This window comes from Ciona robusta, chromosome 10, assembly GCF_009617815.1.
Source record: "Ciona robusta chromosome 10, ASM961781v2".
NCBI lineage: Eukaryota > Metazoa > Chordata > Ascidiacea > Phlebobranchia > Cionidae > Ciona > Ciona robusta.
Window position 1 is genome coordinate 1,784,089 of NC_143244.1, and position 25,558 is coordinate 1,809,646.

General features: G+C 36.9%; 7 protein-coding genes across 11 annotated transcripts; 2 read left to right on the plus strand and 5 right to left on the minus strand.

The window, feature by feature from the left end:
* Positions 1-566: 566 nt before the first annotated feature.
* LOC149729423 (microfibril-associated glycoprotein 4-like) lies at positions 567-5,486 on the minus strand. The gene is made up of 7 exons (XM_089887020.1): positions 4,766-5,486; positions 4,171-4,404; positions 3,685-3,818; positions 3,235-3,331; positions 2,521-2,617; positions 1,912-1,985; positions 567-1,591 (listed from the first exon to the last, which is right to left on the minus strand). Exons 1-7 carry the CDS (start codon positions 4,818-4,820, stop codon positions 1,293-1,295), a joined length of 990 nt encoding a protein of 329 aa, XP_089743146.1. The 5' UTR covers positions 4,821-5,486; the 3' UTR covers positions 567-1,292.
* Positions 5,487-5,638: 152 nt separating this feature from the next.
* LOC149729424 (ADP-dependent glucokinase-like) lies at positions 5,639-8,163 on the minus strand. The gene is made up of 3 exons (XM_089887015.1): positions 7,854-8,163; positions 7,006-7,619; positions 5,639-6,774 (listed from the first exon to the last, which is right to left on the minus strand). The coding sequence occupies exons 1-3, from the start codon at positions 7,998-8,000 to the stop codon at positions 6,096-6,098; spliced, it is 1,440 nt and encodes a 479-aa protein (XP_089743141.1). The 5' UTR covers positions 8,001-8,163; the 3' UTR covers positions 5,639-6,095.
* A 215-nt stretch (positions 8,164-8,378) lies between these two features.
* Positions 8,379-10,712, plus strand: LOC149729425 (uncharacterized). 4 transcript variants are annotated; one of them, XM_089887023.1, is made up of 4 exons: positions 8,379-8,675; positions 9,389-9,580; positions 10,101-10,236; positions 10,474-10,712. In XM_089887023.1, exons 1-4 carry the CDS (start codon positions 8,639-8,641, stop codon positions 10,520-10,522), a joined length of 414 nt encoding a protein of 137 aa, XP_089743149.1. In that variant the 5' UTR covers positions 8,379-8,638; the 3' UTR covers positions 10,523-10,712. The 4 variants fall into 4 exon arrangements, with proteins under 4 accessions (XP_089743149.1, XP_089743150.1, XP_089743147.1 ...); XM_089887024.1 differs by having other exon boundaries at positions 10,480-10,712; XM_089887021.1 differs by having other exon boundaries at positions 8,379-8,668.
* Positions 10,713-10,934: 222 nt separating this feature from the next.
* Positions 10,935-11,521, minus strand: LOC149729426 (ubiquitin-like FUBI-ribosomal protein eS30 fusion protein). The gene has a single exon (XM_089887028.1). The coding sequence runs from the start codon at positions 11,419-11,421 to the stop codon at positions 11,020-11,022; it is 402 nt and encodes a 133-aa protein (XP_089743154.1). The 5' UTR covers positions 11,422-11,521; the 3' UTR covers positions 10,935-11,019.
* A 112-nt stretch (positions 11,522-11,633) lies between these two features.
* Positions 11,634-13,971, plus strand: LOC149729427 (ubiquitin-ribosomal protein eS31 fusion protein). Of its 2 annotated transcripts, none has more exons than XM_089887026.1 (5): positions 11,634-11,787; positions 11,915-11,971; positions 12,845-12,899; positions 13,405-13,622; positions 13,801-13,971. In XM_089887026.1, exons 2-5 carry the CDS (start codon positions 11,924-11,926, stop codon positions 13,945-13,947), a joined length of 468 nt encoding a protein of 155 aa, XP_089743152.1. In that variant the 5' UTR covers positions 11,634-11,787; positions 11,915-11,923; the 3' UTR covers positions 13,948-13,971. The 2 variants fall into 2 exon arrangements, with proteins under 2 accessions (XP_089743152.1, XP_089743153.1); XM_089887027.1 differs by having other exon boundaries at positions 11,746-11,783.
* Positions 13,972-14,080: 109 nt separating this feature from the next.
* LOC149729428 (glucose dehydrogenase [FAD, quinone]-like) lies at positions 14,081-18,781 on the minus strand. The gene is made up of 13 exons (XM_089887011.1): positions 18,586-18,781; positions 18,081-18,141; positions 17,660-17,807; positions 17,125-17,401; positions 16,807-16,930; positions 16,185-16,410; positions 16,021-16,131; positions 15,780-15,886; positions 15,512-15,599; positions 15,250-15,442; positions 14,891-14,996; positions 14,716-14,835; positions 14,081-14,487 (listed from the first exon to the last, which is right to left on the minus strand). The coding sequence occupies exons 1-13, from the start codon at positions 18,698-18,700 to the stop codon at positions 14,352-14,354; spliced, it is 1,812 nt and encodes a 603-aa protein (XP_089743137.1). The 5' UTR covers positions 18,701-18,781; the 3' UTR covers positions 14,081-14,351.
* Positions 18,782-18,930: 149 nt separating this feature from the next.
* Positions 18,931-24,228, minus strand: LOC149729429 (glucose dehydrogenase [FAD, quinone]-like). Its single transcript, XM_089887010.1, has 13 exons — positions 23,943-24,228; positions 23,731-23,791; positions 23,247-23,394; positions 22,722-22,998; positions 22,383-22,506; positions 21,645-21,870; positions 21,226-21,342; positions 21,058-21,164; positions 20,899-20,986; positions 20,185-20,377; positions 19,917-20,019; positions 19,605-19,724; positions 18,931-19,403 (listed from the first exon to the last, which is right to left on the minus strand). The coding sequence occupies exons 1-13, from the start codon at positions 24,055-24,057 to the stop codon at positions 19,268-19,270; spliced, it is 1,815 nt and encodes a 604-aa protein (XP_089743136.1). The 5' UTR covers positions 24,058-24,228; the 3' UTR covers positions 18,931-19,267.
* Positions 24,229-25,558: the final 1,330 nt, after the last annotated feature.

Below are 25,558 nucleotides of genomic sequence, written 5' to 3' on the forward strand. Positions count from 1 at the left end.
AAATTGTTCCAATTTTGTTACGAGATTCGTTCAACTTCATGAGCACTAGATCAGGGCCCAGTTCACGAAGTTTATTATATAGGAGCCCCACATTCGTAGTAGATAGAATGATCAATTCGTGGCAACATAGACGACGCGACAAGCCTGTCGTTCTATAGGCGCCGTCGTGTCAATGGATTTTCTCTCGCGGAAAAATCCGAACAGCAGGTTGCTCTATTCAATATTATACGTCGTATACAAACGTAAGGGCGCTCGCAAAAGAGCCGGATTAAAGAACAAACAGAACCCTCTTAATTTAGCTCGGGAACATAAGTTATTTATCATAGCCAACAGTTTTAATGGTCTAGGATTCCGAGTTTGAATCTAAACGTTCTATGTGGTTCACATTCCACCTCGGGCTCGGTTTAACCAGATTCAAATATCGGAAATAAAGAGGTATTAACACCACGGGTGGCGTATAACTCTGGCACCAAAACTTTTGTGGTGACACTGTCTATTAAAGATTAAGAATTTCTGTTCTGTCGAGCATTTCTGTTTTGGCATACTGTTTTGTCTCAAACAATAGGTTGGGGTAAGATGGTGCGTTCCATTTGTTTTTATCGTAAAAAGGAAACAAAGAATATTTACAGATTTATTTAACAGTATTTTTTATGACTCGAACATGGTGTTATTGGGTGGTAAAACACACACAATCAGAAAATATGGGATATTATGTGGTAAATGTGTCCCATCTGACCCCAGAACATATTTATTTACCAGTAATTTGCATTGTATGGATATTTGAAGAACGATCGTTTAAACAATCGTTTTATTTTTTCGACCACCATCAGGTTAATCAAATTAATGTCTATTGTGATCACACAATACTGAAGATAAGTCGCTGACGTAGTGCTGACGTCATAAGGACAATTGTTACGTGTGGTCTCACAGTCTGAGTCACCCTTTCAAAGTTTACGATAAAATCGTTCAAAACAAAGTGACAATAGCCACACACGGGGTATAAGTTTAAAACTGTGTAAAATGAGTCTTAAATTATTGCCGATTTTAGCGACATCGTGCGGATGGCTTCTTAAAGAAATATGCACAACAAAGATTACAGATTGCGGGCGCTACCATGCGGTTAATTGAATGGAATGTACAGCATACGTGCAAAATTTAAGAAATGAAAAAATGTAAAAAGTTACATTAAGAATGTTTAAAAAAGAATAAAACAATAAAATAAAACTATAGGCCTACCTTTTGTGGAGATTTACAAAGGCTTAAAATTTACAAGAATTAACGTGCAGTTAAAATCAATTAAGCCTTTCAGGTTCTATTACTGGTGCTATTGCTGGTGCTATTACTCCTGGTGCTATTACTGGTGTTATTACTGGTGTTATTGATGGCGTTACTGCCTTTCTGATCAGCATGGTTGCTTCTTTCAAAGGACCTTCGACACCACGCCACCTCATTTGAGTGTAGTTAATAGCATTCAGGTTTCCCCCTGTAGGCTCGCTGAACCCAAGCCACCAAGCTCCAAGAGATGACGCAATGTTTTGTGCGTCACTATCATACGTCACGAATCGTGACGTAGCCTTTCTATGTGTTACACCTGTAGAAAGTAATGTTAGATTACACACGAATTCGACAGGCGTTACTATCTTGCATATCATGGGCTGTTTAACAACAACATAACACCTTTATATCATAGGAATAGAGTGGGAGGAGATGGTACACACGTTTCATTCAATTTTGTGTCCCATTTGGCAGTAAACAAAGACCATTTAAAGAATTAAAAAACCGTACCCTTATTACGTCTCCCATATAGACTGCTGTTAATCGTTTGAAACGTGATCAGGATATATAGATATAAGGTGCTAGTTGTCCCATTTTTACCCCATGGCACCATATATAAATGTGTAGTTAAAATACCATTTTCTCTCCGTTCCAAGTATATCGAATACGGCTCCACGTCGATATCAGCAATCGCTATAAACTTAAACACCCTGTTTAAAATATTCTCTTTGTATGACTTAATGATTGCAGGGTATAGGTCACTAATGCATTTCTGCATTTTAAAAGAAAAAAACGTTTTCAATTTCGTTTCGAATCGCAAAATTTCATTTCGAAATGACTACACTTATTTCGAAAACCAAATTTCGTTTCGGAAATTTATGCCTTAAAACAAAATTTTGACAAAAAAAAAGTTTCGAGACTTTGTAATTAACAAAAATCTCAGGGTAGGTGCGCGATGCTGACATTTCGGCGTATTTATGCTTAAGCAAGATACTTATATTGAATATCGCTCCAACCGCGTGTACATTTATAGGCTGCGTAAGTTACCAGCCTTATTCCAATTAAAATGCTATACATTTAACTACCGTTAAAATTAATAGTATTGAAAATATTGTTCACTCACAAGTGTACACAAGTTGTAACCCGTATAAGCGGGCACGAGGTGTATGAAACAGAACACCCGTGTTATAACGACCGTCATTAACCCGCCTCGCGAGGACGAGTTACATTCATTCAACAACTTACGTGAATCGTGTAACATGGTCCACACCATCCACATCCACAACTCTGACTTCCATCTCATAGTTACCTTGGTCTACTAGTTCCTTTATACGTCTTAACCCTGAAGAAAAAAAAATTTGGTTTAACTTTTAACGGGCCATGTATAGTAGAGTGGGGGAAGATGGGACACCTTTAACACATAATATCCAAATAGCCGGATTGTGTTTTAAAGAATTAACAACGGTCTGTGGAAGTCGTAAGCATACGGTTTTATAAATTATTGAATGTTCTTTGTTTACTAGCAAATGAAAAGAGAAAACTAAACGAAAAGGTGTTCCATCTTCCCCCACCCTACTATATGTTGTTTAACTCAATAGGTTACTTGGTGTGCCTTGATGGTGCCCCGTCTATACAGAACAAAGTATGATAACTTACTTTTAAAAAAAGTGTTTGTTAATTGAATTAGAACATTTATATAAATGTTTATGTGTTGCTTATTATAGAGGTATATATGGAAATCATTAAAATCGCCAATTACACCTTATAAGATAGTCCATGATTCTCCTTTCTGGTCCCAATGATTATTAAACAACGAATATTTACCTACTTTTACTCGCATATACGCACTTTAAAAGAACGTTCCTTAATTATTAAAAGCAAAATTATAGATAATATGGGAAACTATATTTGCGGGATGGTAACCATCTTACCGCATAATATTATAAGCATATTATTTACCAAGCCAAAATTCCCCGTCTTTATTGCCGAATCCATTGAGGTAATCAATTCGAGGTCGCCGAAAGTTGACTTTTCCATCAAATCTTCTGTGTATAACCTGCAGCATGGTGTAACATGTATAGTAGGGTGGAGAAAGATGGAACACATTCGCCACATAATATTCAAGTTTCCTGACCGTATTATAAACAAAGAACAACGATCCATGGAAGCCATACAATCTATATATTTTTTAATTTTTTTCTTTGTTTACTACCAAATTGCACGGCCTACTAGAGTTCTCATAGTAGGCCGTGCAAATGGTTAGGGAAATTAGAATGAAAAGGTGTCCCATCCTCCCCCACCCTACTATATTAAAGGTAGTGTTTTTATATTTAAAAGACATATACACCACTATAGTCGATATATGACTGTAAAAAGCGCGCCAAAGTTATTACATTCAAACGCGCTTACCGTCCAACCTTCAGTAACTGCTGTGACGTCACAATATACGGACTCGAACGCACAATTGTCTCCCAATAACAAATAATAACGCCCGCTTTTTTGTGTAAGAGCAGTAGCGCTTTCGCAGTCACTGAATTGTTCTACTGAAATGTAAACATTCGAAGTCAAATTTCGGTGAAAAAATCCGCCTTTAAGGCATTTGTTTCTGCGTGAAATGTGGTCAATAGTTTACACATTAAATGATCGTATGATCGTAACTCCTACCCGCGCGTGGCGGGGTACCGGCAGTTATAACACAGACGTTCATTTTTAGTTTCGATTTTTCTTTGTAAACCTGACAGTTCGGACAACCCATAAGTGACCACTTGGTTTCATAAAAATCTTTCAGTAACTTTTCTAAATACACATGGGTTATACCCTTATTGCGCCACATTAGAATAAAACAAGTTAGATCATTTATTTATGGACAACAATGGAAAATATTGTTTTACTTACTTAAGGCTACGTGTACTGTCCAATCCACGACCAGGTTTCTGTTAGGCGTTGCATTTACTCTGGCTGTGAATCCTGATGAATTGACATCAGTTACTTGTACGTCTCCTGTTGATGCCTCAGCCAGTGCTGCCTCCACGCATATCGGTGGTGTGGAGAAGCATGTATGGAACGGAATATGATGAATTTGGGAAACACTGGCTTGGTATCCTTTATATGCACCACTGGTTACTGAAGCTGTATAATTGAGTGTTAAATATACAACTGCCGGGGTAAGGTGCATAACGTTAGCACATATTATCCTACATTTCCGAGTCTAGTTTATAACAATAAAAAGGAGAGAGCAAAAAAATGAATAATGTCCCATCTTACCCCCACCTTTCATTGATTACTGTCGGATAAAATGAATGTGTTGGCACATATTATATCTCATATTTCCTAAATTGTTGTATTTTTAACCAATAACAATTTTAGAGTCGTAGAGGCTGTATGGGTACAGGCGTCGCTATAAGTATAGCCTACTTTATTGTTATAGACTTAAATAAATTGTAAACGCCTTTCGCAGCAACAAAACAAATACGATAGTTTTCAAACTTACTTGTTGCATACACGGCACTTACAGCCTTCGATAATATTATTAGGTACAACAACATACTGTGAACGCTATGAAGTCTTCTGCTGAATTTTTTGTACGGTACTACCTACTATTATATCCTATACCCTACTTTGTATTTACAAGCTATCATGAATGTGCGACGACTTTTTTCTTTCTTTAACTTCGATCACTTTAAAAAAGATGACAAATCAAACAAACGACGCTAAAATTTTAGGTATTTTAAAGCAACAAGTGACGTCATAACGGAGCTGTTCCGTGACGAAGCTACTGCAGTGCAAAAGCTGCACATGTTTAAGAGATAACTCGTTTATTTATTTAAGTACGTCAGTATATGTTGCGTTAACCAATGAATGTACCTTATTTATGTTTGCGTGGCAACGACAGTCGTTATAACACGGATGTTCTGTTCCACAGCACCTCTAGTGCCAACCACAAGTGTATGTTGGGTCATTTTTTATGTATGACTGATAATTGAGATAAACCAGAGTCCGTATATAAACATGTAATGTTTATATATATACGGACTCTGAGATAAACCATTATTACCCACTCGCTTGGAGCAATTGCCGTTAAGCTTCCGCCCAAGGACACATACGCCCACATTGATAGCAACGACGAGCCTTGAACCCTTACCTCTGGGTGGGAGGCAGGTGGGACATTCACTTTGCCATGGCCCCTTATATGTTTATGACCTACAATGTTACATACCTATTTATTTGTAGACGGACGAGGTGTATAAAATATACTACAACCATTTTATAATGACTGTTGTGGCCAAGCCAAGCGAGAATACATAAATTCCATTCATTCTCCACATTATAACGCCTCAGGCGTGCTCAAGAATAAAGTAAACACTTTTTCTACAGTTTCTATATAGCAATGTACTCGTACCAAATGCGTCACCAATATATACAGTTCAATACAACGAATGTTTGTAAGTTTGGGTTAAAATGCAACCATGTTATTGCACTTTAATGTTTCACTGAATAGGGCCATTGAGATGAAGCAAAAATACTGAAATTATTAATAAAATATATGATGACAAAAGAGGCATTTATGACTGAGTAGCAAATATAGTAGGAACATATATGCAATACATAATAATAAACGCAACCAACTGTACAGTGCTCACCAAAAAGTGATAAAATATGATACAACTAAAATTGTGACGACAAGATTTTTATAAAATCTAAAATAAACAATGATATTAAGAATTAACTGGGTTCAGTTGCATATACTACAGGATCTAAAATATTTAATGTTCAAGTGCAGAACTTATGCTAGCTATAGGGAAAACACTAAATATGAGATTCTAAATCTGAAAAATGAGGCCAGCAGATGAAATGTTGTCTCCACCACCTGCAGTTTGGTGAACTTTTGTGCAAACCAGGTTAGGAGCAATACAGAGAAGAACTAACTCTCCCTCACCTATATCCTCCTCCCAGCAAGATACAGGACGTTCTGGGATGAGAGGGACTTTGCTTGCTGTTTCTGCATCCATGGTAGTTGAGAAGGATTCATCAAAAAGAAGTTTAGAGCGTTGGATGTCGACTTTAGGAGTTCCGCATACATGTCTGTTGGCAGTTAAAGAAGCATGAGCAGTGGCTGACAAGGTGTTTTTCCATGGCGATGATACTTTAGTAAGAATTGCTTGAAATGCGATAGTGTGTACATGCAGGCGCGATATGCGGTTATGTTTTGTTCGTAAAATCTTATAAGATGCACGAATTTGGTCCAAGACTGCAGCCACGCGAGGATAAGAATCAGATATCATTGTAATGTTGCCGTAACGAAGAAAACTTAAAAGGTTCGGCAACTCTTGTTCATTCATCCCAATAGAGTCCGAGTATGGCAGAACATGTTCCATGAGATCGGTAATCAATGATTCATCCACAAATGATGCAAGCTCAAAATGGGTCAAAATTTTTCTCTGGTTCGCATCCATCATTAATTCTTGTAACATATTTAATCTACTGTTTCTTTCACCAGCTCTGAATACAAAATGATTGAATAATGAAAAACATCTGTTTTTTATTAGTGCAAGGCAGGACAACAACAGTTGTTATAACACAGGTGTTTTGTTTCATACCTTTTTTTTGTGCTCAACTATATACTGCTTTACATAGGCAACTTTGTGGTAGAGGGACCACTGGGTTAGAATAACTGCCTTTAACGGCTAGCGACTAGGTAAGTTAGACACTGAATATTAAAACCTACATTACCTGAAAGGAAAGTTATCCAACATTTGAAGGCCTCCCACGACCAGCAGGGATGGATCAAACTTAACGTAAGTCTCCATGAGTGGTTCCAGTGATCCAATAGTTGGGTTGAACTCATCAGAATGAACAATAAACCTGTTAGCTCTAGTAGACACATACTTGCCCCATTTCTCTCCCGTCGTATACTCCATAATAAGATGAATATCACTTCGATCTGTCTCACTACCAGCTACTACAATCGTCGAATTCAGCTGTTTTTTAAACTCAGCACTTGTTTGAGCTGCAAGCAAAACATCTGCCCCCTCAGCTGCAAACCTGTTGGCCATTACAGGTGCATTGCCCCCTATAGCTGCTCGGGAGTTTGGAATATTTTCAGCGGCATTTACGAGTTGACGAAACAAAGTAGCATTGTTCATATATCTTTCAGCAGCCGCTCCATGACGGAAGAAATAAGCGAACCCTTCTCCCAATTCTTCCTCATCTGCAATCCATCTTTGATGTTTGGGGGATTTAGGAACCTTAACACCCACTGCTTTTAGGAGTTCAATTGCATCGACAAATACATCCATGCAGCCTCCAAAACCAACAGCAATCTTCACGCTCTTGTCAACTTCAACCTGAAAACATAGGCGTCACGCTTTTGTGGATTTTAAGTAATATCTTTAGTAACATACTGAAATTGAAAGACCCATATTCATGAAACATGGAAACCTCTTTAATTAATGTGGCTATGCGTGTTTCTATAAACCCAAAAAAGAAGATTACAGGTGTTTTAGGTTTAAAACATATGATATCAAGTCTGTAAGCAATTATTATTGATGCTTTAAATTACACCTATTAATATTTCTTACCATATTTTCTGCCTGCCTTAATGAGTTAAGTATATCTGGAATTGCAGTGTTAAAATTCTGAATCTTGTTTTTCCTGTTCATCATAACAGCTAACAGAATGGCAAGCAAAGACACAGCCCCGCTAATTTTAGTCAGTGTACTCGCCATTCTAAATGTCTGGAATGCTGTGAAGTAAACTCATAAAATACATGCAACAAAATTGCCAATTGCTCTAAAACTGCCGCGGGCACGTATTAATAAATCACCAGCAAATTTGCTAAGTCATCGATTAACAACAACAAAGTGCAACGTACGTTTTTAACAGGCACTTATCTAGGCCACGCCACGCACAACAGCATTGTCCTATGTTCTGTATTAACCGAATTGTTGGTACTTGTAATATGCGATTTTGAAATGATGAGAGGCCGAAACGTATTTTGTAATTCGCCGAAAGAAATACGGTGAACCCCCTGTGGTGATAATGGTGACGTCAGAGCAAGTGCAATCAACGTAAACAGTGCATTTCGTGTAATTTGGAAAGACTCATGTCGCTGCCGAGACGTTTTACTTGTTTAATAAAGTCTTTTTCATTGATTTAAATTTTGTAATTGCCTTCCAGTTTTGGGTTGTTAGTGTCTTTTTGTCAATGTCTAAAGCGTAGTGTCTTTGTGTGTGAGTTAAACCTGTAGTTTGTTTGTTTAGTGTTGCTTTGTAAAAAATGACGAAACGCCGAAATCCGTGGTCGGACGATTCACCGATGCAATTGAAGAGTCATATAAGTGCAAGGGAAGTTGCCAATGGCGTAAATGGATCTGTATTCAAGGAACATATACATGGTTATTGGTTTGCAAACTTTGTTTATTATGATTTTATACAATAGTGTATTCAAACACATGACATATTTATACTGTTAGGTTTGCTTTGTCACATATATTACTTATAAAATCCATATGTGAAAATATTTACCAAACAATTTAAACAACTACTTGTCATATTATGATAAGGGTGATCCAGAGGTATTTGGTTCAAGAATCTTTACTTCCATTGTGGGCAGTACGCGTATGTGTCTTTGTGCAAGACAATTAAGGGCAATTGCTCCAACCCAGTGGTCACTTACAGGTTGTCCGTCCAAGTTATCAGCCACACACAAAAAATGAAAAAAATCCCCCCAAAATTATCACCCACAAAGTAACATACTTCTCTTAGAAATAATTGGTTACATTCCCAAATTTGCCTGTTGTATATGTTTTTTGCTGTTCAGCAATTTCATGCTAAGGATTTAAATGTTTACCTACAGTGTGGGATGTATTATTACATGTATCAATGTATGCCCATGTTATATTTTACTAAAGGCAGTTTTCTGTTTGTTTTCCTCTGTCACATTGTAAGGTACATTTGAATATACTGAAATCTGCTGCTACATAATTTAATTAAAACCCTGGCTACAAACCAGGAGAAGCCTTAATGTTTTTCATTAAAGAGCAAACACCAAAACTGCTAAGCAACTCCTCTATTATTGCCTATTTTTTTTAATAAAACCGACAACATCTGTTTAGATCACACTAAGAATTTACTGACCAGTGGTGCCAAAGAGTTTTATGCAAAATCCAATGGACAGCACCTTGAAAACATTAACAATAACAACGAAATGTCAACACTGTGTGAGGAGAAACCTCAAAAATCCATTGTGTCATTCTTTTGCAAAGGACCGCGACAAAAATTGGATCATCGAATAAAGAAAAAGTTAGGTATGCTACTAGTGGCACAGCCGATTAGAAAATACCCTGTTTGCCTAGAAGACCCCTTTTCATACCTTGATTGGTGTACCTTTGTATAATTATGAAGGTGTAAGCTATGAGATTTGACCGGTCCCTTTAATTGGTGCATGTCCGCTATGTCTACACTCTACAATATTCAGTTTCTTATGTTCGGAATGTCCACTATGACTGCTATGTGTACTATGTTCACTATGACCAATATGTCCACTATGTCCACAATATTCACTGTGTCCACTATCTAGTGAATATTGTGGTCATAGTGGACATGGTAAACGTTGTGGACATAGCAGACATAGTGGACATATAGCAGACATAGTGGACATAGCGAACAGCATACATAGTGAACAAAGCGGACATGTACTAAAAAAGGAATCTAATATAGCTACCAACGTTGCTAGGTTAAACTACCGTCACATGCTACTAAATTAGGCCTTATTTTACAAAAGTGCATGCAGTACTTTAAACATTGATGTTCCTTTGTTTTGCCAAGATAATTTACACCCTCACTGCGAGCATGAAAACCCGACATCTCAATGTTTCTTTTGTGATCAAGTTATTTGCCCTTCTTGTGAACAATTCTGTTGTCTGTGCAATCATTCATTCTGTTCTCTGTGTTCTGTACTCAGGTAATGCTTTAACAGCATTCACAAGTTGTTTTTTTTTATTTAAACATGTTAGTATGTCATGTCATGCTTGTATTCCTAGCTGAAATGGTAACATTCAATGCTTTGGCACATGTAACTTATTAGGTACCATTTTAAACAGGAGCTTTATTGGAGAATTAAGGTAAAGTTTATGGTTATGCTTTGGCGTATACCTTAAGCAAACTAATGTATGTACTTTTGCTAATTGTGTTTTTTTAGTTACAGTTACCCAAACGAAATGGCAATTTGTTTAAGTTGCAAGCGATAAGAATTGAAAAGATGGAAAAAGTTCAACACCCTCTCTTTACTGACCTTTGTTTTTGTTACTGTTACTTACTGCACTTGGGTGCCCTAGCTTTTTCTGCCACTCATTGTTTCGTATACGCTTAAAATGACCAAATGCCACTTTCAAACGATCTAGTACTTTGTGTTTTTCTTTAATACACACACCCTTATAACCGGTTTACTTCTCGAGAATATAGTTATTAGGTAAAAGCATATCTTATTGTGCAGAGGTTTTGTACAGGAAGATAAGTAGACATGGAGACACTATACAATGACTGTTTAAACATGCAGTGAAATCTTACTGTGGAAGTTCTATGTAACAAAATAGTTTTTAAGAGATATCATGACAATAGTAAACTGAGTCGCTTTGCTATTGTTTTGGATAGAAGACATAATTAGGTGGTTTCGTTTTTTTATTTATTATCTGCTACTTTACATATGATTCAACATACACGAGATAGCAGAAATTGGACAAACAGTTTAGGAGTTGGCGTTTGGTCCACGTCGACGACCAAAGGTGGCAACAACATTCACGAATCTCCTGTTGTATTGCATGCGACGTTTGGCTCGGCCAGTCTTCTTTTTCTTCTTTTCTTGGGCTTCAACTTTTGGTGTTTGACCCTTTACTTTACCAGCACGTGCCAAAGAACCGTGCACTTTACCTCCAAGTACGCGCCCCAAAACTTGAACAGTGGAAAGATCGTTTAAACCAGCAGCTTCCAAGCTCAAATCGTCGTCCAACGTAATTCCATTGTAGCTTAAAACTTGGTCTTCGGTTGCGATACCTTCAATCGCGTTGATTTGGGCCTTTAGGTTAGACACGAGGTCTCCACTATCGACCTGCACGCAGTGCAACTCATTTGTTTTCAAAAATATCTGCATATTGGTTGAATTAAACCCTTTTAAACAAGGTTTACAATAAACACCGATGGTTTTACAACAACGGGAAAAGGAACAAGATTTGCTGAAGCATTTTTTCCGTACAAAACCAGTGATGCCTAAATTTTATTTCATAAACACTTACACAGCGTTTAATTAATTAAGTTTAACTCATAATTTTAATTAATACAGTTGATGAACTGTTTATTAGTTTAGCTGTAAATTATTTTTAAAAAAATGAAAATTAAGAAAAAAACTAGTAATATTTTAGAAAAAAACTAGTAATATTTTCTAGTTTGGCAACACTTTTATGGAAACGAGGTTTTTCTTGACACGAGATCTCTCTCTTTCGCGCATGCTTCGAGGTCGGTAAGTTGTGTTAAAATTTTAATTTTAAATCTGTCATTTTTCTCTATAAAACCAATTAAATCTGTATATGGTTTCTGTTGACAACATGTCCAGGTTGTTTCTCAACTAATGACGATATGTTTTACAGAAAACCATAATGCAGATCTTTGTCAAAACCCTTACGGGCAAAACCATCACCCTTGAGGTAAAACATTTGTAAATATATTCCTTGACTACGATACTTCTAATTTAAGCTACAATTTCTTTAAATTTTGATGCCCACTCTTCTTTTTTTCAATAATTGTCCTTTTTTGTTAAGACTTGAAAAAATATTTGCGCAATTTTTATACATGGAGCTATACAGAGAAGACGGAAAAAATTTTCCGCTAGGAGGCGATGACAAATTCATTTCTCTATTTTATGGGGAGCAGTTAGTTTCACGGTTTATACACATAAGATATAAACCCCTAACCTCTAACCCCTAACACTAACCCCCTAACCCCCTAACCCCTAACTCCTAACCCCAAACTCGTCAAAAAAAAAAACTTGAAAAAAAAGATAAAAAAAGTATTCCACTGTGCGGGACTCGAACCCGGTAAAAATGAAACAAAGGGAGTTTACGACCGCACGCAAACCGCTACACCACAGACTCGACGACAGTAAACACAACGAAAGAGCGTATATAACCGACCTAATGTGGGAAATATGTTCTTACTAGTGTTTTATGTATTTGGAAAAGTATTTTTATTATTTAATTAATTTGTTTTACACTTATTAACACTTTGTAGTGCTGTTTTGTTCGTTTTTTCGTATTTTTTAATTTAAATAATTACCGCCTCTAGCGGAAAAATTTTTCCGTCTTCTTTGTATAGTCCCATGTAATTTTTATGACGTGTAAGATAATGTAATCTAATAATTTTAACATTATTATGCCATGATGAAATAGGTTGTGGGTTAAAATATAAGCTGTTTACAGCCTAACTGATTCCACACGCCATCCTCTGAGCTAATTGTACAGTTCCAATGCACTGTAATAAAACAAGTATAAGTTTGCTAACTTTTATAAAATTAACTTTAGGTTGAAGCATCGGACTCCATTGACAATGTGAAAGCAAAGATTCAGGATAAGGAAGGTATGGATTGTTAATTATTTAATTGCTAGCTGTTGACCAGTTCTGTGCCTAATGTTTTCAAATTTTTTAACTATATAAATGTGTGTAACTAATTCATAGTATGTATTTTGGCTTCTCGACTAAAGGTAGTCGGTCTGTGGTTGCGGCATTTTTCAGTTGTTTAAATCTTGAAACTTGGTTGATTTTCATGCTTGTCTATATCTTGTGCACAAAACTTTAATCAAGATAAGGTTGATCTATAACATTTTTTTTCAAAGTAGCAATGATGAAATAGGTTGTGGGTTAAAATATAAGCTGTTTACAGCCTAAATGATTCCACACGCCATCCTCTGAGCTTATTATACATTGAACATTGCATATATTAGTAACAACTTAAATAAAGTAATTCCTTTTACTTAAGTTTATTGTCCAATATATGTATGTATTATTTTACAGCAGTGTTAAGTTTCTTTTTCCCTAACAATGGCTGTTATATTTGTGAAACTTCACTGAATTTGGTATCTAGGAATTCCTCCTGATCAACAGAGATTGATCTTCGCTGGCAAGCAACTTGAAGATGGACGAACTTTGAGTGATTACAACATCCAGAAGGAATCCACCCTTCATCTTGTGCTTAGATTGAGAGGAGGTGGTAAGAAGAGAAAGAAGAAGACTTACACCACTCCAAAGAAAATCAAGCATAAGCGTGTCAAAGTCAAGCTTGCAACTCTTAAATACTACAAGGTATGTAAATTGAACATATTTTTCATGTTGCAGAAGTCCACAAAAGCAATGATGATTTATATTGACAACTATTGACAGTTTGAATGAGAACAGAATTTCTTCACCTGAGCTTTTTACTAAAAAAATCCAAATATTTAATCCCAACTCAAACACAAGTTAAAAATTTATGTTGTTTTAGGTTGATGAAAATGGCAAGATCTCCCGTTTGAGACGTGAATGTCCCAACACTGAATGTGGTGCTGGAGTTTTCATGGCTTCTCACTTTGATCGTCAATATTGCGGCAAATGTGCCCTCACATACGTGTTCAAACCGGAGAACCAGTAATGAAATAAAACCCGTTTCACATTAGTTGCTCTCTTCTTTACCAGACAGCTCTCGCCTCTTTGTATATGCAATGATGAAATAGGTTGTGGGTTGAAATATATGCTGTTCGCAGCCTAAATGATTCCACACGCCATCCTCTGAGCATATTTTATTAAAAAAAAACAATATCTTAATAAAACTACTTTACTTTTTAATCAGGAAATCTTAGTGGATAGGTGCCATCTTGTACTAGAATTAGAGAGACTGTTGTCCAAAGAGTTAGAAAAAGAATTGAACAAAAATGATATATTTTACTGAAGCAGGCCAAGAAGTTACACGGTTAGAGAAGGGCAAGACTATATTTGTTTTGAATATTGTTTATTTCCAGATTACTTAAAAAGCGCAAGCAATGAAATAAGTTATGCCTAAATTCCCCAGTCTTCCTTGATCATATCAGCTGCTTTCTCCCCGATCATGTAACACGCAGCTTGCGTGTTTGCTGATGGAATACTTGGCATTACTGAAGCATCCGCCACTCGTAAACCCTCCACTTTATAAGCTCTGTAACAGAATTATATCAGTTATTTTTTTGTCTGCATTGAGTGCAGTATGTTAATTTCTACAAAATATGCCTAGACCCACAATATTGTACAATATACCTTTGACAATTGCTATTTGAGGTAGTAGTTTATCTCACATTTGGACCCTTTGAAAATTGCTAGTTGAGGTAGTACTCTATCTCACAACTTAAACTAAGACCTGATCGTTGTTTATACAACGCCAACCTACCTTAAACGCGGATCCACAACCGCCATGACGTCACTGAGCGAACCAATCTTTGCTGTTCCAATTGGATGAAATATGGTCATCGTGAGAGAGCGAGACATACATTCGTAAAACTGGTCGCTCCTGCAATGCCAACCTTATAAGTAACCTTTATTCGAAATATTCAAATGCAGCTTACCGGGGCAACCTTGTTTCATTGCCACAGCCTAATGCGCTTAAATCCATCTTAGCTCCAATCTTCTTGAACTGATCCGTTTTTTCAAGGTCTTCAATCAATCTAAAACCTAAAGAATAGTTTTTACAAACAAACCCATCGAAATGAAACTGTTTATCCTGAGATTGTCACTGGAATTTGACGAACGTTATGACGGCTGTTCTAAATTCTTGTTTTGTGTAAACAGTCAATTAAAACTACGGCTTCATTTGATCTAAAACTGCACTGTGTTAAATGTACTAACTTTTGCATTGATCATATAGGCGACACACCCCGGTTGTTGGTGTTTCATGCGATTGAATCCAAACCATAGGCCCACTTACCTTCAATTAAAACATCCACGTCTTTTTGGTTGGACAAATAGTTTGGTTGAATAACAGGGTGATCTAAATAGTTGCTGGAACGAAGCTTTATGTAACCTACACTGGCAGGTCTTAATAAACAACTGTACACTAGGAAGTTGCTGAAAGTATTGGTATTGCGTTTGTCAGCCAATTTCTCCAATCTATCAGCGAACTAAAAGAAAGAGAACATTAAATTAAATATACCTGACTGTTTAGGTAAATAAATGTAGCTAAAGTTTACCTCTTGCTTTAGATTTAACACATTCTTGAAAAGCTTCATGTTTGACCTTGTCCATTCTGCAGATAGTAGCACCAATTGAATGTCAGGGCTGTATGAGAAACTCAAAGATAAATATGCAGAAGGGGAAAAGCATGGTAGAGCATTATGGTAATCCCCACGTAGCACGGGTGTACAAGATGTCATATTTTGCATTAACAGCCAATCCATGGAAAATAGGTTAAAAATGCTCAGATGACCCAACCAATAGGCTACTTCCACACTACTTTACCTTGCTGTTTCAGCCATCGTTGACCTTACCAAGGCTTGAGCATCGGCACCAGTATGGCCCAACGGTCCTGTACTGCCAATAACATATTCAAGTACCGAGCTTAAAAACTGAAACATAGTTTGCTTTCTAATAATTCTGAGGGGTAGTAGTTTCAAACTCGAATAAAAACATTACAACCCATATATATATATATATATATATATATATGTTATAAGATTGTTCTCAATATATTTCATATTACCGTTTTGTCACCCATAGTCAGTCCTTCTGTTTCAGCTCGAAAAGTCGCTGGTACTTGAACATGGTCCTGCATATTTTGTCCGACACCTGGTAGATCAGCTACCAATGGAATCTGTAACGCTTTCAGTTAGAATTATAAAATATCTTGTATTGTAATCCTTATACCCCCATATCTTTGAGATGTTGTTTGGGTCCAATCCCTGATAACATAAGAAGTTGTGGACTTCCCACAGCACCCCCGCTCACTATAACTTCCTTCCTTGCTCTAACTTTCACCTCTACGTCATCTCTGACGTAGATTACTCCCGATGCTCGCTTTCTTCCGTCTTCCCCCTCTTCGAACACTATCTGGCGCACGTGAGCACGACCGACAATGTGTAAACGATTTCGCCTGGTATGATAAATAAATTAATTCCACCCATTTTTATGCTCGCTGGGCGAGACAACGACCGTCGTAACAGCATGGGTATTCTCTTTCATATACCTCGTCCCTGCCTACGAGCTATTACATATACAGTAGGGTGGGAGAAGACGGGACACCTTTAGCACATAACATTCAAATATCCTAATCGTTTTAAACAATTAACAGCGCTCTATGGGGGTCGGAAGGTTGCGGTTTTAATTCTTTGATTGTTCTTTGTTTACTACCAAATGGAAAAAAAAGAATGGTAAGTTGTCCCATCTTCCCCCACTCTACTATATGTAACTTTGTGGGTGACACCAGAATTCGGTTACGTATTATGAAGCAAAAGAAACAAAGAAAAACGATTTAAATTAAGACGTTTACCTTTCTTTTATGACGGAATGTAAGAAACTTGTGGCCGAACTTTGTCTTCTGCCTTTGTATAAAGTTTGCTGAGCTAAATGAAAGCCGAGCATTCGTTCACCGTTGTAGTCAGTGTGGTCGTAACCTACAAGTATACTTGGTATTTGTGATCGTTTTACCAATAATTTTCGCATTAATCGATTACAGTGTAAAAGTGGTTTAAAACTTCATTCCTGTTACGTTGATTTTCTTTCGTTGTATGCGGCAAAATTGGGAAACGAAAAAGACCCGAACATACAAAATGTAAAGCTTTAAACCTATAATTGTAATCCCAGTTACCTAATTCTTCTCCAGCTTTAACGAAAAGATTTGCCAACTCAGAGTTATAAGGATACGAAGTCTTTAAGTATCCATCGGTGCCATGAAAATCTTCTGTCATATTTGTATGCATAGCTTGTTCAGACTTCTTAAAGTACGGCAACACATCTTTATAACTCCAGCCAGTCGCTCCCGATTTTTCCCACGAATCAAAGTCGTTTTTACCACCTCGAACATACCACATATAATGCATAGAGCTTGAACCTCCCAGAACTTTACCGCGAGGCCAGAAGCTTATCTTTTGAACGTTACGTGGTGAAAATGAGACCATGTTACTAATAAATATATATTGGCGCCCCGGGTACTGAGGTACCTCAAACTATACTAAAATAGCAAAGGCAGTGGTACAGCACAATGGTAATACCAACGATAATAAGAGGTCCAACTGCGTGGCACGCCACGGGACCTGAGATTTAGGCCATGGTTTAAGCCACATTAACTCTGAAGTGTAGTGTGCATAAAAGATACAATATGCCGCATTATAACGATCACTCACATTGTTTTCCAATAATTTGCATCCATGTTTCTGTGGTTCGGTTCTGTACATCCAGTCAGCGTCTGTTCCTTGCACGTACGGTGCCAACATTGGTACCGATATGTAAATATTCGGTGCATCGTTGTCGCCAGCTTCTAACAAAAGTATTCTGCGTATAAACACAGTTAGAGTGTATATTATTTGTAATTGGAAGTTAGAAATGATCGCTTTATGTTTAACCTGCCATATAGTACTGTGGGGACAACATGACAGTATATTATCCAATATTTCTTCATCATGCTTTTCGTATCACAACCCACTTTTAGAATCGTGAGAATATGTTTAAATGATTTTGTAAATACTTTATCTTAAAAACATTTTACTCCAGCCCACTATATAGCCCCAAGCCAAAATATCTTGTTTCAAATTCTAATACACTCACTTTATGTTTGGTCGTTCCGTAAGCCTGTTTGCAATCACGTTACCAGCCGTTCCGGCACCAACTGTAAAGTTAAGGTAGGTTACTACGTATTTTTCCGGAGATTATAGGCCTAACTGTAAATACAACAACACCAACACAGACGGCTTCACTTTAGTACATTGAGACAAGTTATAAATTAGTGTAATCGTACCATGGATTGACATGGATATACGTTTAGCGTATATTATTCCATATTTCCACATCGTGTATTTAGAATTAACAACGCTCATGTAATTAGTGAGGATAATATATAGTTTTGTAAACATTCTTTGTTTACTATCAAATGAGACGATAAAATATCTCAACCTACAATATTTGAATATTCTCGCCCTGTACGATAATGAAGAACATAATCATTAGCACAAAACTGTAGTAGGTACTGAAAAGGCATGTTTGTGAAAACTGACATAAATGGAATGTTATTAACAAACAAACAACACATACATTAATTTGTCATATCACTCACCTATTATGAAATCGTATTCTTCGTCTGGCTGGTCAATCGTTATCGAGTAATACCATCGAAGAAAGTAAGGCAGAAGATAAGCGCATGCACAAATTATTGCTACGTGCTTCAACATTGCTGCTGCTACGAGCGATATCCAGCTGCTGTTATAGTTTATTAAAGCTGTAGAGTGCAGAGTATTTGCCGCCGGTGTATAAATAAATTAGTAACTCATTCATCGAACGCCTTTGTTTGCCTTTGGAAACTAAGTTTAACGCTTACACGCTTTCCAACTTAACCTTGGCAATATAGGCTTGATATAAAGTTGTTTTTTTCTCGCCATACAGGACCTCACCAGTTCAGAATATAATTTAGCTTTGCAGAGCATTTTTTCGTATTATTATAAAAAAATGAATTAAAACTTTATACAAGTGCCTTATATCAAGGTGTTTACATTTTAGCCAACAAGAAAGAATCCGATGCTCAAGAATGATCTGTATAAAATAAGCAAGAACGATCTGTATAAAAACACGGCCTCATGTTAACGACATGCTCGGATAAATAAGAGGCTTTTGTTTATTCATTTATGCATCTCACGTTTCAGTTACGATATAGTGCTTTATTAGATTCCGAGAAAAAAAAAGCTTACTAGAGATATCTCTAGTAGGCCGTGATTGATCATACATAAAAAGCAATTGATGTTTTAAATTCCCCAGTCTTCCTTGATCATATCGGCTGCTTTCTCCCCGATCATGTAACACGCAGCTTGTGTATTTGCTGATGGAATACTTGGCATTACTGAAGCATCCGCCACTCGCAACCCACCCACTTTATAAACTCTGTAACATTTGAATTCTCTGTATTTTAGGCGCATTTGGTATGTTTACAATATACATAAAAGACTCCCTACACAAGCCTGTAATATTCTATACGATTGGAGCCTCGAGGCAATGCGTGAGGTTTAGCGCGGCACAAGTATCGCCTTTTACCCTTTTACAGCATGAAATAGTACACATTATCCATAAAGCCGAAATCTTTACCGTAATCGGGGATCCACCACCGCCATGACGTCACTAGGTGCTCCTATCTTCGCTGTTCCAACTGGATGATAACCCGTTCCACCTAATGATCTAGCCGCGCATTTGTAAAACTTGTCGCTTCTGTGAAACAAATTTTCTTTCCCCCTTTGAAATACAGCCATTGGTGTATATTCCAAACATTTACTCCCCAATTTCTATTATATCGGTAATTTTCGAGCACCTCGGTCTTTGCCCCCCCCCCCACTTCAAAACCAATGCTGCCATGTTCGTAGCTCATGATGTGACCACTCTTACTTACATCTCATACCTCACCTTAGGGTTTCGTCTCCACCGCAGTTCAGCGCACTCAGCTCCATCTTCGCTCCAATCTCTTTAAAAGGCTTTGTATTTTCAAGTTTCTCAAGTAATCTAAAACCTTGAAATAAAATTTAAGATAGAAACACATAAACAATATTTATCGCTATAAATACACTGGCGTCTTTAAAATAAAACGTCCAAGAAAATAAATTACCAGCACGGCAGTTAAACACGCTCTGTGCTAAAATAGGCTTATAAAAGCAATGATGATTATACCACATACCTTCAATCATAATTTCCACGTCTTTCTGGTTGGACAAATAGTTTGGTTGGATAACAGGGTGATCTAAATAGTTGCTGGAACGAAGCTTTATGTAACCTGAACTTGCAGGTTTTAGCAGTCCGTTGGATATCAAGAAGTTTGAGAGAATATTTGTGTCGTGTTCTTCTCCCCATTTACGCAAGCGATCTACGTACTGAATGTATAGTTCGAATTTTAAGATATAGTAGAGTGGGGAAGATAGGAGTCTTTCTCAGACTTTTTAAATTCTATTTTTAAGAACCTTCATTTAATGATAATTAGGAAAATATTGTTACAGAATTATTCGAGACTATTATCACGCCTTTAAGAATTGTAGTATACTAATTCGTGGTATAACCTGAAACTCGCATTTTATCTTAGAAAAATGTCATTTTATCTTAGAAATATTGGGCAATATGTTCTTAAGCGTCTCTCCCCTACTCTGTACATATTATTATTGAAACAGGAATTCTTTAATAAATGTAAACGATCGTTTATCCCTCGCGTGGCGGGCTACGAAAATTGTTATAAGAAGGACGTTCCATTATACATACCTCGTAACCACTTTTTTTACACCTTTTCTTAAACTATAAGTTGAAAGGATGTAAAAGACTGGAAAATTTACAAATGCATAAATAAGTGTATGTAGCTAACAACTGCGTTATGTCACTTCCATAAATATATTGGCATGGTTACCTCTTGTTTGTAGTTTAAGTTGTTCTGGTTTATTTCCATGTTGGCCATGGTCCATTCCGCTGATATCAAGATAAGTTGTATATCTGGACTGAATATATATGATGAATCAACAGTTAAAGTTTTAAAAATAAAACCAGATAGTTTATGTTTATGATATACCTTCTAGTTTTGGCATGCGAAGACCTTTCTAGTACTTGTGCGTCCGCACCAACGTGACCTAAAGGGCCTGTGCCTCTTAGCAGATATTGAAACGCGGTTGTAAAAAGCTGAAAGTATTAAATACTCTAAAAACTATATATGTTGTGTTAAAAAAGTCGCAAATCTTACAGCGTTGTCGTTAATTACAATGCCCTCGGTTAGATTAGGTGAATGTATGGGAACAGGGGCATAAACATGGTCTCTTAAATTTTGGCCAACACCCTTGAGATCAGCAACTATTGGTATCTGTAATGCAAAAAATATAATTAAGCATAGCCGAACGTTTTACCACAGACCAGTACATGTAAAGAAATCGGCTATCTTTAGTAAAGCAGTAGACTTTAACACCCGGTTGTGTTTGGCAGCTTCCTTGGAGTTTGGGTATGGGCCAACTCTAACCTAAATCTAAGATCCAGTGGCGCGCCTCGCGAAAGGACATAACCGGCATAAAATACATAGCTACCAGACAATCTGTACAACATTTGCAAAAACCTCTAAACTTAAAACAAGCTAATTGGCAATGCCAAAAATCTTCGAACAAAACCTACCCCCATATCGCTGAGGTGTTGTTTGGGTCCAATCCCTGATAACATGAGAAGTTGTGGACTTCCCACAGCACCCCCGCTCACTATAACTTCCTTCCTTGCTCTAACTTTCACCTCTACGTCATCTCTGACGTAGATTACTCCCGATGCTCGCTTTCTTCCGTCCTCTCCCTCTTCGAACACTATCTGGCGCACGTGAGCACGACCGACAATGTGCAAACGTTCTCGTCTTGGGTTATAAATAAATGAATGCAACTTGTTTTATGCTCGCTGGCCGAGACAACGACAATCGTTACAGCATGTTGGCTGTGAGTTATAACATATATAGTGGGATGAGAAAAGACGGAGCACTTTTAACGGTTTTAGAATTCTTTGAATGTTTTTTGTTTACTACCAAACGGGAGAAAAATACGATCTTGCCTATAACGTCCGTTAGTCTCATTCACCAATAGAGTTGCGGTGGATAAAGCTGTTGGTTTTATGAGATTCTATTTCATCGAAAGACTCGTGATGTAAGTTACTATTGAAACTATATCGATTTGGTAAACCATGAGTTGGATTTATTTTAGTTTGCCGCGTATTTATATGACTTGTGATTTATAATACAACACGAATCGTTCAGCATATCAGTACTTGGATCAAGGTTCACATAATATTGCAGTTGGTTTTTATAAAGATTTTTATATATTTAGTAAAGCAATTCACTAATGCAAAACCGATATATTGCACTTTATATCTCACCTTTCTTTTATAACTGGTCGTAAGAAACTTGATGCTGATGTTACTCGTTGTCCGTTGTAAATGGTTTGTTGAGTCAAATGCGAACCAATCATATCATTCCCATTGTAGTCGTCGTGGTCATACCCTGGAACGTCAAGTAATATTGAACACAGCTGTGATATACTTCATCAGCAATTTACTAAAATACATAAAAAGAGATCTTATTAATATTGGCTTTAAAATCATACGTTAAATACAAATTTAACGTTTAATTCTGATTGATTTACCATATTTTGTCATTACGTTACTCGCCTAATTGGATATTAATACGATGCGTTGTTGTAATAAATTTAAACACACCTAATTCCTCTCCAGCTTTCAACATTATGTTTCCCAACTCAGAGCTATAAGGATACGAAGTCTTCAAATATCCATCGGTGCCATGAAAATCTGCCGTCATATTTTTATCCATAGCTTGTTCAGACTTCTTAAAGTACGGCAACACATCTTTATAACTCCAGCCAGTCGCTCCCGATTTTTCCCACGAATCAAAGTCGTCTTTAGCACCTCGTGTATATAAGAAGTAATTTAAACAACTCGAACCTCCGACCACTTTTCCTTGAGGCCACAGGCTTACCTGTAACCAAAATAGTTGCAAACAACACATAAGAACTTCTGTCAATTTACCAACTAACATATAGTACTGTGAGGCAACATAGATTCCGTTAGCATACAATATCCTATAGTCGTGTTTTTAACAATTAACAACGTTCTTTCTAGGCATATTTTCTGTCTTATACTACAAAATATGCAATAAAATAGAATCAAAACATGCATTGCCTACCAAAACGTATCACATACTATAAAATTTCCTTTAAGACTCACGTTATCTTTTAATAGACGGCATCCATGTTTTTGCGGCTCTGTTCTATATTGCCAGTCTTGTTTCGATCTTTGCATGAACGGAGCAAAAAGCGGAACAGAAATAAATAAGTTTGGCGCATCGTTGTCCCCTGCTTCAAGCACGAGAACTCTGTGAAAGTAAATTTGTCTTCAAACAAAGTTATGTGCACGTCACCAGAAACTAATTTAAACTCTAGAATATTTTAATTTTTACTGATCAAATTTATGGATGTAAGGTTATATAAAATTGCTTCCACGCATATATATTCAAACACAGTTCTTATTGTATTTCTTTGTGACATTTCGAAGTGCCAGTGCTGTTGTCTTTCTTTACTGTATTTGCGTCGTTTCGAACCTAATTTGTCAACTAAGCTGTACTTCTACTACAACTCTACGAAACGCGACAGTTCTACAAGTATAAGCTATATATACATATTGTCGCTCATATACACACGGATTGTCTTACTTGGTTTTATGCGATTCTGTTAATCGGTTTGCGATCACATTCCCTGCCGTACCAGCCCCGACTGCAAAGTAACTTTGTTTATTTAAAAAACCAAACACATATAGTTTGTAATTGTGGGCTATGTAACTACATTGCAATTCTAATTGCATGTCGGCAACTTCAAGTTAGTCAAGAAATAGCAACTTGTAATATAAACACACGAACACATTCACCTATTATGAAGTCATATTCCTCATCTGGCTGGTCAATCGTTATCGAGTAATACCATCGAAGAAAGTAAGGCAGAAGATAAGCGCAAGCACAAATTATTGCTACGTGTTTCAACATAACTGCCGTACTTTATAAGCGGTCTAGTGGCACACATGAATGAACACAGTTTGTACTTGATTAATCATTTCTAAACCTAATGTCTCACCTGCCGCGAGACATTTACTCTTGTGTTTACTCGTAGTGGTGGCTCTCTCGTCAAGCAGCTCTTACCAAATGTATTTGACGCGAGTGTAACATAGATTTAGTAGGGTGGGGGAAGGTGGGGCACTTTCTAAGACGAGACTCTTTTTTAATTTTTTTTTATGGACCCCCATTTAATGATAATCAGGAAAATAAGGTTACAGAATTATTCGACAGTATTATCACGACTTTATAAAACGCCCTGATTACTGTTTATAAATTATATGTAAAATAGAAAACAGAATATTATAAAAAACAGAAATAAAAGAAAATAGGCAGGGGTCAATATGACTTTAATTTGAGATAAAAACAACAAAAAACTTCGGTTTAACGTTATATATACGACGTTTACATGGCAAAGAAACTAGCACAGCCTGTTAAACTCGGTAGGTTAACTACAAGTTGTAGAATACTGCTAATGTAATTATATTTCAATTTAGAGTCCCATCTTCCCCCATATTGTAGTTTTGTATGTTTTCATTGCCAAACTTTGAAAGATTTGCTTTTAATTTAGTAATTTATACCTCAGGGGGTTTTCAACTATAAGATACTGGTATAATAAAAAGATAATATTTTAAAAATATATTCGAAATTTGGTCATTTGCCATTGGTGATAATTTATGAGAAGTGACTTGTGCCAAAAACAAAGTAGTAATACCCAATTTGTAGCAAAAATAAAAACTTTATCAAAAGTTATAATCAATTTTCTGTTATTACAAGTTCATATACATTTGTAGCAGGGACGGGCAACTTACGGCCCGCGGGATTTTGAGCGGCCCGCAGACAGTTTTCGGTCTTACATGATAATGTGGCCCGTGGCCAATAGGCGCCTCACTTGTGACAATCCAGGGTACCCTTATTAAAAATAATTATAGTAGGGTGGAGGAAAGATGGGACACCTTTAGAACGTAATAACCAAATATTTAGATCGTGTTTTAAACAATTAACAACGGTATATGGGAGTCGTGAGGATACAGTTCTATGATTATTTGAATTTTCTTTGTTTGCTACCAAATGTGACGAGAAAATAGGATAAAAAGGTGTCCCATCTTCCCCCACCCTACTATATTCTATATTAACTACGACTTTCTGCCGAAAAGCGGTTTATATTTGCGCCAGGTATAATGACTTTTTATTTAGGTTTTAAAGTTGTTATAAACGGCAGATATTTGTTATTTGGCATAAATCTTGATTGGGAAAAGCAAACCGTTTTTATTTCCTGTGCATACAAGCTGAACGCACTTCGTCCGTGTGGCGTCAGAAACGCCTGGCGGCAATACTGTATGATCGTCGGACGCGATAAAGTTTGAGATCTTGGAAGTGAGGCTGGCGATTAACGCATTTTTAGTTGGAAGTGTGTTGCAACGGATGGGAATTT